General features: G+C 35.9%; 2 protein-coding genes across 4 annotated transcripts; one reads left to right on the top strand and one right to left on the bottom strand.

Annotated features, from left to right (window-relative positions):
* Window positions 1-1,579: 1,579 nt before the first annotated feature.
* Window positions 1,580-4,373, top strand: LOC131629774 (amino acid permease 3-like). Of its 2 annotated transcripts, none has more exons than XM_058900561.1 (6): window positions 1,580-1,975; window positions 2,208-2,441; window positions 2,590-2,683; window positions 2,905-3,119; window positions 3,212-3,351; window positions 3,455-4,373. In XM_058900561.1, exons 1-6 carry the CDS (start codon window positions 1,870-1,872, stop codon window positions 4,079-4,081), a joined length of 1,416 nt encoding a protein of 471 aa, XP_058756544.1. In that variant the 5' UTR covers window positions 1,580-1,869; the 3' UTR covers window positions 4,082-4,373. The 2 variants fall into 2 exon arrangements, with proteins under 2 accessions (XP_058756544.1, XP_058756546.1); XM_058900563.1 differs by having other exon boundaries at window positions 1,582-1,997.
* Window positions 4,374-4,598: 225 nt separating this feature from the next.
* LOC131629773 (auxilin-related protein 2-like) lies at window positions 4,599-11,126 on the bottom strand. Of its 2 annotated transcripts, none has more exons than XM_058900560.1 (8): window positions 10,507-11,126; window positions 7,159-8,788; window positions 6,738-6,861; window positions 6,534-6,631; window positions 6,134-6,199; window positions 5,610-5,699; window positions 5,242-5,418; window positions 4,599-5,027 (listed from the first exon to the last, which is right to left on the bottom strand). In XM_058900560.1, exons 1-8 carry the CDS (start codon window positions 10,878-10,880, stop codon window positions 4,989-4,991), a joined length of 2,598 nt encoding a protein of 865 aa, XP_058756543.1. In that variant the 5' UTR covers window positions 10,881-11,126; the 3' UTR covers window positions 4,599-4,988. The 2 variants fall into 2 exon arrangements, with proteins under 2 accessions (XP_058756543.1, XP_058756542.1); XM_058900559.1 differs by having other exon boundaries at window positions 4,599-4,963.
* Window positions 11,127-11,777: the final 651 nt, after the last annotated feature.

The following is an 11,777-nucleotide window of genomic DNA, read 5'->3' as shown; positions in this document are numbered from 1 at the left end:
AGGTACTCAACATATCTAATTAACCTAATATCAAGTAACTAAAAGCTCAACAGAAACAAATGAATATCTTTGAATAGTCTGGACGTACCAAAACTGGCATGAGTCTCTCTTAGGCATGAATCATATCTAATCTGATCATAGTATAAGCAAGACATCAAACAAACATGTGTAGTAGTGAATGATGTGGTTAACAAGTGACTCAATCTTTATGTATGCCTGCTCATATTCTCGTCTTTCATTCTTGAAAAAAATGCTAAAAGATTCATGTTTGTATCAACATATACTAATCAATAAACAACATTAAATATAATATTTTTAACAACTAATTTAATAATTATTAAATATGTTATCTGTCTGAATTTGTATCATATAACTTATCAACTGTTTTGTCTTGAACTTCGTCGTAGCATTAAACTCCTTATATAAAAAAGTCGGAGCAATAATGCCCCAAACAAAGTAATCGACCATATCAAAGTATGTGAAACACTTCAAATACACCACGCAAGTATAAATGATATTCTTGTACGGGAATATAGTCGAGTCCACCAAATATAGGAGATACTTGCAGTTGTCTCTCATCATATATAGGAGATACTTGCAGTCCACCAAATATAAGAGATACTTGCAAAGTAATCGACCATATTGAGGTATGTGCATGTGTCTCTCATCATCATCATCATCATCATTGTCAACAATACTTGCAGTTGTCAAGAGTCTCTCAAACTCATCTTTCAAGAACTTGAACCCTGCATGAGTAATTTTGGTCTTTTTAAATTCTTGATTAGTAACCTTGAGGTTTGACCCAATCAACTCAACAACCATGTCCAACACTTCAGGTTTGGCCAAAGCAGTGTAGTTGCGAAGACGATCCTAAATAGACATATGCAGCACACACGACACGTCATCAAATGACAATGCCATCTTTTTAGTTGATAGATGAAATGTGCTTATAGCCCAACATATTTAATCATATAGCCCAATACATAGAAGATATGATGACACCAAAGTGCTTGTGTCCTACGTGTCATACTTATCCTAATATGATACGAGTTATCACTAGGCAGGCGGGGACAGATTTTACCTTTCTCCTAAACACAAAAATAAATAATTGAACTAAAATTTCGCCTCAAACGAGTTCGGGTATTTCTGTCCCGTCCCATCCCCACATCTGAATCGATTGTTTAAAATTTAAATAATTCATTTAAGCGAACTCATAATATATTATAAAATCAAACAAACATTAATTAAAACAATTTTCAAATTTTCAAATATAAATTTCAAATAATTAATATTTTAAATTATCAAAATTAAATATTTTAAATTATTATTAAGTTGATTCGAGGACGAGTACCACCGTAATTTGAAATTGAAGAAATTCAAACTTAATCAAACGGACTTTCCTTATAATCACTCATTATTATGTACAATTCTTTTTCTCCCTTTATGAGGTGTTTTAATGAATAATTTTATGAAAGTGGGGTTGCTGGTAAATTGCTCCGTGATTTTTTTTCTTTTAAAATTTTTAATTTTTAAATAGATAGATTTTGTAACTTTTCATTGGTCATTTTTTTTTTCTTCTATTAAATATCTTGTCACCACAAATATACTTTTTTCGAAATTCGCAATGAAGCCCCCGGCAAATACCAACCATTCCCAACCATTGCACCTTATATGTGCCAATATAGTGTAACTCACGTCGTGCATTTTCTTATTCAAACCAAGCTTTTTATAGTTTGTATGTTCTGAGGTTTATGAACGTAACCCCATTGTTGGCAAGAGCAAAACAAGATTATCTTTCTTGAACATTATCAATCAATATTCTCTCAACTATTGTATTAGCACTTCGTTGTATAATCTTCTCCATAAATTATGTTCAAAGAAGACCTCGAAGCAAACCCGAGCCATTCCGTAGATGGCGTCTCTTCAGAACTTGATCCTAAATACTTCGACGACGACGGCCGTCCTAAAAGAACAGGCACAAATTAATTCATTTAGTTGTATGGTTTTATGTTCGTCGTTTTTGTCATTGTTTTTGATGATACACAAAATGTGTTTTTGTGTCAATTGCATGACTTCATTATTATGCCAACTTTGGTGTCAATTTCTTGTCTTCATAGAATCAACTACATTTGAAAATTTGTTAGAAAGCTCTCATATAATATGAATTTTAAATTTCACACATTTTTTTTTGTATATATATGAAACAGGAACCATTTGGACGACAAGCTCTCATATAATAACAGCCGTGATAGGATCGGGAGTACTATCTTTAGCATGGGCGGTAGCACAATTAGGTTGGATTGCTGGTCCTATCGCGATGATCCTTTTCAGCTTAGTCACTCTGTATACTTCATCAATGCTAGCTGAATGTTATCGTTATGGCGATCCCATTTATGGAAAGAGAAGCTATACGTTTGTCGACGCAGTTCGCAACATTCTTGGTAACATATATAGACACATACAAATACTTCATTTGATTTAAATTTGAACTAAATATATTTGACTTCTAGGAGATAAACATTTCAAATTCAATGCATACTATTTGGTCACATTCTATAACAAAATTATCATTTGAAACGTATTTTGCAGGCGGGATCCAGTACAAAGTCTGTGGAACAATTCAGTATTTATATCTGTATGGCAGTGCAATAGGATACTCAATTGCAGCTCCCATTAGCATGATGTGAGTTAAATCATATCATATATAACTATGAAACAAGATTTTGTGGAATGTAAAATTGGGGTTTAAAGAGAGAAAGTTGAAGAATTTTTATATGTTTTTGCAGCTACAATTGAGCTGGAATAACAGAATTATGTCTTATTTGTTTTATTGATAGGATTATCTAACTAGATTAGTGTTGATGGATTTTATTTTAAAATTTTAAACTGATTTTTGGGTGACAGGGAAATGAAAAGATCTAGGTGTCTCCATAAATCAGGAGGAAAAGATGCATGTAGCTTTTCAACGAACCCATACATGATCGGATTTGGAATTTTAGAAATTTTCGTTTCTCAAATTCCAGAGTTTCATGAAACATGGTGGCTCTCAGTAATAGCAGCAGTTATGTCTTTCGTATATTCCATAATCGGCGTCTTTCTCGTAACCGCCCAAGTTGCAGGTTACATTCCTATCGTTTTATAGACTAAACATAAACAATCTATAGGTGGCGCTGAATGACTTATGTTATTTGTTTAACTGATTCTTAAACAGCAAACGGTACCGTCAAGGGTACTCTCACTGGAGGTGGCGCTGAAATTGTGTCAACAACAAAAAAAGTATGGGGAATTTTCCAAGCTATTGGTAACATAGCATTTGCTTATTCCTACTCTCAAATTCTCATTGAAATTCAGGTATGTATAAATGCCTTTTTCTTTATTGTTATATAAACATTAAGAAAAACAACATAATATGGTGACAGCAACTGAGTATTATACAAACATTTTTACTACACAGGATACCATAAGAAATCCACCATCCGAAGTAAAAACAATGAAGGCGGCGACAGTTTTAAGTGTTGCAGTGACTACATCATTTTATATACTTTGTGGCTGCATGGGCTATGCTGCATTTGGAGAACAAGCACCAGGGAACTTGCTCACTGGATTTGGTATGTACAATCCATCTTGGGTCATCGATGTAGCAAATATCGCCGTAATAATTCACCTTGTTGGAGCATACCAAGTATATGTTCAACCTGTCTTTGCCTTCATAGAGAAAGGGGCAGCAAAAAAATGGCCCCAAACAAAAGTGGAACACAAAATTTTCAGTGGGTACAATTTAAATCTATTTAGAATAGTTTGGAGGACAATATTTGTAATCGTAACTACTTTTGTTGCAATGCTGATTCCTTTCTTTAATGACGTTCTGGGATTTCTTGGAGCAGTGGGGTTTTGGCCTTTAACAGTTTTTTTTCCAGTGGAGATGTATATTGTGCAGAAGCAGATCCCAAAATGGAGTTCTAAATGGATTGTGATGGAAATCATAAGTCTTTTATGCTTTATCGCTTCAGCTGTGGCTGCTCTTGGCTCAATCGCCAGTATTGCGAATGACCTAAAGACTTACAAGGCATTCAGTTCCTGAATATTGAATCTTAACTCAAGCAACATCTACTGCCTCCTCGGCTTGCAGATTGGAAAAGCTGCCGTATGCAGTGGTAGTGGTGGTTTGTATATAATTGTATTGTGTTATATATAGAGGAATGCAGTGTCAATATTACATTTTTCTTAGAATAAGCTGCTGTAGGCAGTGGGGGTGGGGGTGGGGGTGGTTTGTATATAATTGTACTGTATTGTATATTGAGTAATGCAATGTCAATACTATATTTTTCTTAGAATGTTCCAACTTGCTTGTAACTAAATAAATGTATACTTCTCCAGAACTAATATAGTCGTAGACTCATAGGTAAACTAGCTGGACATAACTGAACTTAGTCCTAGCCCCAGATAAACTAGCAGCTGAACGCAGTGCAATGAAATCCAGTAGATACTACAAAAAAATTTATATTCATTTGATTTTTTTTGTTTATTAAACTTTAAATTATGATTTGGACAAAAGCTTTTCTCTTATAATTGTTGTTTAAGCCGTAATTTTGGGAATCTAAATTAGAAACCGGACATGCTATTACGAAATCCAGAAGCTTGTACAAATAAGGTCCGTGGAACTTAAGCTCAATTACACTAGAATGTTCCCACATTGTAATGTCAATTTACAAGTGGGTGTAATATACATTTAGATTGACAGATGCCCACAAAAAGATATTTTACGACAAAATATGCAACCTTCTTAAGCATCCGTATAAACCCAACACCCCCACCCAAGTGTAACCTTTGGCTATCCTTACGCCAGACAACATTAATTTTTCACCATTGATGCAACATTAAATCAATTAGGTAATGATGGAGGTAGCTGAAATAGCGCTGTTGTCCCCCCAAAAGGAATCAGTTGTGCAAAGTGCAACTTACCCTGAAGTTGTAAAGTGTATCAGAGATTAAAAAAGCTCCTCTGAGTTAAACTTATTCCATGCCTCCTGTTATTAATTATCAAGATTTAAGGCAAGAATGAATGCAATGTAGTATTCTGGACATAATAAATAATCTAATCTTAGCACAAACTCCCATGCAAGCCAGTCAACCTTTTCAATTCAGTTTTAAAAAAAAAATCTGACACCACTAACCCGAATTCTACTTCCAAAAAAGTAATATTGTCATGTAGAAAGCAACAAATAAAAAGGACTCAAATACCTTTAATAGATCAAAAACCTTCTCTGCAATATACTTCTGTTGAAGAGTGGCACCCTTCTGCTGCACTTTATCAGGATGAATGCACAGTGTAGCTTTCCGATATGCCTTTTTAACAGTAGCGGCTGTAATAAGATCAGTCAAAGAAACTGCTTGCCAACCACATTCAGGCCATAATACCTGATCATCGTTCATGAAAGAGATGGGTTAAAAAGAGGTGATTAAATGAGGCAAACCAGAGAATATTAAAAATTCAGCATGCCTTATGTTAAAATTTGGCCCGGGCAATTTTTTATAGAAAATACAATAAGAGACAGCACAAGGCAACAAACCCTGGGCATTATAATTTATACCAAGTACTTGGTACATACATATTGTAGCGTGGAGAGTAAAGCACGCAAGTTCCCCTCTTTTCCTGCAGCCCAGCGTTTAACTTCAAAATCTAGTGTTTCCGCAAACCTCTGAAATCAATGGGTAGATCAAATTAGATAGTAGAAATGAAACACGTGACATTAAAAACCATGCAAATTAACGGAGAACTTAGAAGTAACATCCAACTAATCACATCTATCCAACATAAAGATATCCCTTTTTTAAACAAATAATAGCAAGCAAGAGAGTGAATGATATGTTCCTTTTTAAGAAAACACAATTCAGTAAGAGATGCAAAAACACAATTCAGTAAGAGATGCAAAAACACAATTCAATTGGAAATCAGGAAGTTGGACAATTACCTGATTTGTACATGTCATGGGAAAACAAATGAAAGAAATGGCTTTTCTATAGGCACAATGACAGATATGTATTTTATACACACAATGGGCACAATGCAAGTGTATGAGCAGAAACCACCAAGTCACAAATAAAAAGGAAAGCAGAAAAATATACTACTTACGTGTCTCTCAGCCTGCTCTCTTCGAGTCTGTAGGTCCCGTTGATTCTTCTCAGCCAATGCTATTGTCTAGTATAACATGACAATGTTAGAAGTAAGATAGACAAATAATTTGAAAAGATTATTAAATAATGCACACACTTCAGTTAGAATCTTAAAGAAAAGAGCTGGAAAAATGAAAGAGAAATAAGAAAGAACTTTTTTTTTCTTTGAATTATTGAATGGATAGATTAGGAGAGAACTATTTTCTCTATCCTTTTCTAACTCCCTTTTATTTTTTACCCCATCACTTCCACATGACCTCAATGTCAATTTAATTCAAAAATTGTAAATTGTTTGCCTTCTTTTACAATCAATAACAATCAAGAAGACAAATTAATGAACAAAATTCAGCAAAACATACCGCACGCTCCTGAGCCCTTTGAAGGCGTTCAAACCTGGCTTTTCGTCTTTCTTCACTTTCCCCTTCAACTTCCTGAAATCCTCCAGCTGAGGAAGAAGCTTCAAACCATAAAAGAAAAGGGATAGAAAGAGCCCAGTAAGCATTGAGACAAGAAAATACAAGCAATTTTCACATCAATAACAATATATTGCCACACAATCCTACCTCCGAAAATTGAGGAAAGATCATTAACAATATTATTTGATGATGATGCCTTCTTTATGTTCGACGACGTGCTTGTAGATTTCCGGCTTACATCTGGCTGAAACTGGGCATCGAAATTTGAATCCTGAGAGTAGAGAGATCCAAAAAAATATTTTAAAATAGAAAAAGTTGACTCTAGGGTGCATGTCAGCCAACCTTTTTTCATTTAAAACATATGAAATAATTTTAAAACTTGTCAATTTTATATATTCCAATTTTATTTAAGATCCATTTAAAATAAAAAATGGAAAGAATAAAATACCAACTAGCTAAATATATGTTGCTGCATTCCGGATAAAAATGATGGGGGAAGAGACCAAGCACCAAACCCAAGAGCTAGCTACTTTAGCATAAATAACGTTTAACAATACTTAGTACTCACAGAAGAGCTAGATCTAGGAGGTCTTGGAACACTGTTGGCCCGTCCGCTCATGCTGAAGAACGATTCAAGATCATTTTCCTTTTTTTGCTGGTACATTCTTGCAGCAGCTGCAGCTCTTTCTCGGGCTTCTGCGGCAGCCCTTTCTACAGCAGCACGTTCTACTTTAACTCGCGTTTCAGCTTCAGTCCTTGCAGCTGCAGGTCTTTCTCGCGCTTCTCTCCCCTTTGTCCCTGCAGCAGCCTTTTCTGCCCTTTCCTTTGCTTCAGCAGCAGCCCTTTCACGGGCCTCAGCTTGTACCCTCTGAACTGCGGCCCTTTCAGCACGCACTCTAGCTTCTGCATTAGCTTTCTCAACTGCAGCCTTCTCAGCTCTTCGGCGAGCTTCAGCAGCTGCTCTTTCACGTGCTTCTCTAGTAGCTCTTTCCACAGCCTGTCTTGCTTTTTCTCTTTCTCTCTCAAGTCGTTGTTGCTCTCTTTTTTTGTCCTCCCTTTCCCTCTCAATTCTTCTTTGCTCCATTTCCTCCATCTCCTTTTGCTTCTGCTCATGGTCTAACCCGCCTCTCTCCTCTGGCACAACTCTGTCACCTTTCACTGAATGTATGGATTCTTTGCTTCGAGCAGGTTTTGTATTTTCTCTCCCCCTAACTTCTTTTGCATGCCTAAATTTAGATTCAGCTCTCTCCATAGCCTCCTTCATAGATGTAGCAGTTGAGTTCATCTCTAACTCTTCATCAGGATCACCATTTTCACGTTCATTATCATCATCGTGACTCGTGCCCATGGCAAAATCTTTAAGTTTATCAAATTGCGATGCAGAAGATAACTTGGCTGTAGCAGGAGCATATTTAGGATCCTGAGAAAATTGAGTGGAATTTGAGAAAGAAGAAAAACCGTTGTTTTTCCTGACATTGGCAAAAGCTGGTGAACATGTTTCTGACTTGGGGATATGAACTGGTCGAGGAGGAGGTGGTCTTGAAGGTGGTGGAGCAGAAGTTGGTTGTGTGGAAAGAGGAACCTCTGATACCGTTAGCCATATATCATCATCTGAGACATACTTCTCTTCATATTTTGGAGACATGTCTACCTGAGAATTGACGTGTCTAAAAACATCATTAACATAAAAAGGGGAAGTAGACCTTTGGCCAACTACTGGTTTATTCAAATCAGATGAATATGTAGGCATGTCATATGGAGTTTGATAAATCTCCTGATCATGTTCAACAGGAATCTTGTTATGTGTCTGTCTATCAGGACTCCTGACATGCAATTTTTCAAATGATTCTTTATCTCTGGTCCAACTTGAACTTGTGTTTGAACTCGGCATGGGGGAACTGGTACCATTCCTGCAGGTCCTCTCTGATGAAAATGCAGGTACTGAATTTCTAAGTCCATCAAAGAGATTAGTATCATCATATACTCCACCATTAAATTTTGATGAACTATCAGTTTTTGTGCTTCTAGAACTAGTAAATTTACTAATTTCTTCTAATGGGTCTGTGAAGTGGCCTGAGGATGAACCAGTTGGAGCAGAAGCTGATTCAAATATTTTGAAAGGGTCTTCTGTTGTATTGAAGGCTGTTTTAGATGCACTGAAAGTAGATTCTGATGATGAACCAGTATCAGGAGTGGGCCTGTTATGAAAAGATATGTAAAAAAAGATATTACAATACATCAACAGATCAACTAATACATAAAAAATAAGGAATCGGATAATCCCTTTTCAGTTATTCTCTATTCTCATCCTCTTCATGTTTGTTTTATAAAATGGGATGCTTATGAACAACAAAGCCATAAGACTTTCAATTCCTGTTTCCTAATAGACAAATCATTGCAGAACAACAATAACTTTCTTCCTCCATAGATCTGTTTTATAAGCTACCAGGTGAAATAAGGAATCCATTTCTCAAATAAAGAATGCACAGCAAAGAAAAAGTATTAAGGACATGCCAAAAGTTGCTTCTGCTGAAATAAGAAATCTTGGGCAGTAAACAAATCAATGCAAAACAATAATAATTTTCTTTCTCCATAGATCTGTTTTATAAGCTACTAGATGAAATAATTAATCCATTTCTCAAACAAAAGATGCACAGCAAAATAAAAGTATTAAGGACATCCCGAAAGTTGCTTCTACTGAAATAAGAACTTTTCAGCAATAAACAAAAAATTGAGCATAATGATTTCAGGCATAAGATATTGTCAGAATCTGGAAGTTATAATCATTTCAGGTATAAGGTATTGTGATTGGAATCACTCAGGATTTTTTGTATTAAAATGCTCTTGTTTGACTCCAGGGTGTCCAACAATGATGAAACAATTCAAAAATGTTGCGCAAAAATTAAATCACCTAAGAAACTCAGCTCATTGGTGCCTCTCTACCCATCCAAACTCCTCCAAGATTTATTTTAGTTGTCTACTTTAATGAATAAAATCGGCAAGCGTAACTACCAGTTATGTTTCAAACGATGTATGCCTGCTTCGATATAAACTGCATAGATTACCATAAAAACTGATATGATACAAACAACCACAGATCATAATTTTAAAATGCATAAAATATCCCATAATCTTGAAAGATCTGCTAAACAACATGCAATCTTCACAGCCAAACATACAATTTTTGCAAAAATAAACAAATACATAATAATAAGCAAAGAAGCATCCTCTTTCCCTCCAAACCAATTCTTAATGCTCGGCAAGTACCATTATACTTACTTCTGAGTACCATACACAGATCAATTTTAGAAGGTGAAAAGAAATCCTTCAGACAATAACCTACTGATGACATTGGTGGCCTGTGATTCTTTGTTTAAATGCAAGGATAACCAGCAGATAGACAGTGAGTGAATGGTATAACCAATGATATGTCTCTACCATATATGTTTTAAACACAATTATCGGGCTATCACTATTCTATCATGCCTTGATTCGCCAATATAGCCAATTACTAACCAATATTTTACCAAAAGCTTTTAAACTCTTCATTGGAACATTCAGTTACATAATCAATCCTGTGCTGGCTTCTCTATTTTTTTGTTGTTGTGGAAAATAGGGGAAATATTAAGAAGCAGAGCATTCGTTGATTTTTCAGTTACTTTCAGCATTTCGCACTCATTCCCATAGTTCCAATCAAATGTTATTCTTACAAGCTTTACTACTGATCCATAAACCACAACCTCAGGTCTTACTACACAACATTCACAAGCTCTTTTGCTAATTGCTACTGTTACTTCAATTGCAAGCAAAACAATAAAAATAAATAAACTATCCTCGAAACCGCAATGCACTTCATCATGTATGTAGAGTAGAATAAAAACAAAGTATGATAAGAAGATACGCACAGTCGCCACACCTTTGACGGGAGGAGAGCTTACTGTTCCCAAATCCAGAGATCGGATCATCAAAATCATCCGCGCCATTCTCATTCTTGACGGTTTTACCGAATCTACCGAGAAGATCGTCAAACGCGGTGGTCCTTCCGTCGCGGTGTGAGAGCCTGTTATCATCGAAAACAGGGGAGTTGACGGAATGTGAAGCGAAACCGGAGCTGGAGGTTCGAGAGATGGAATCGACATTGAAGAGATCGGAGAAGAGAGCGGAATCTTGATTGGGAGAGCGAGAGGATCGGGAAGTTTTGGTGAAATGTAAAGATCCTTGGGATGACATTGGCGCCGATTGTTGTTTCAATTTGAAATCAGTACCTAATAAACCGTCGAAATCGTTCATTGTGAGATCTGGTGAACGGTGGTTTCCTCCTTGTACGGTGGATCGTCGGTGAGACGGTTACACAGGGAAGGAGAGAATGATTTTATTCAATTTCACTTCTTCACTTTATTTTTATTTTTTTGCTTACTCTCTTATTCCCTTTTACAGTTTTATTTTCTGGCATCTTTGTTCTTCTCCAGGTTGATTAGGCTATGATCACTTTTTTCAGTTTCTTCATTTTTTGTCTTATTCAAGTGTAGGAAGAAAAAGGCATTGCGCGTTTTTAAATTTTACTTGCTGGCGTTTTTCTTTATAACTAACTACTTTACCGGCACTGTTCTTAGAACAGTACTTATATTCGGTAGTCAATTATTTTATCTTTTCTTTTTTTAGGAGAACTAGTAAGATATTCGGGTGAGAGAATAGTGGGTCTCGAAGTCTTCCTATATGGTTCAGAGTCTTGGCCTCCGTTGATTGTTTGGGAATGCTGTCCGCCTTGAATATTTAGAGTTTCTTGATAAAGAGGAGGAAGAAAGAGAGTCATTATTGCCGCTAGAATCAGAGGTGCTATCATAACTCTCAAGCATCCTCATTTCTAAAAGCATATAGTTGTCGTTCTATCAACTCGCTCGATGTTCTTCATATAATGTAAATACAACTTTGTCCATTCTCTATTACTGGAGGGTTCTATCACCTTGACACTCATCTGAATCCTTAATAATTGTGGTGTTAAAATTAGAAAAGGTGAAGAAAGGGAAGAAGGTGTTGTATTTGTAGGCGAGTAGAGATGAGAACATTGAGTTGGAGAAGATGAACAACTTACACTAAAAAAAGGTGTTGTACCTGTAGACGAATAGAGATGAGAACATTGAGTTGGAGAAGATGAACAACTTACACTAAGAAAGGAGAATTTAATAG

The sequence above is a fragment of the Vicia villosa genome, unplaced genomic scaffold (genome assembly GCF_029867415.1).
Source record: "Vicia villosa cultivar HV-30 ecotype Madison, WI unplaced genomic scaffold, Vvil1.0 ctg.000605F_1_1, whole genome shotgun sequence".
NCBI classification, from domain to species: Eukaryota; Viridiplantae; Streptophyta; class Magnoliopsida; order Fabales; family Fabaceae; genus Vicia; species Vicia villosa.
This window is presented reverse-complemented; position numbering and strand designations above follow the sequence as displayed.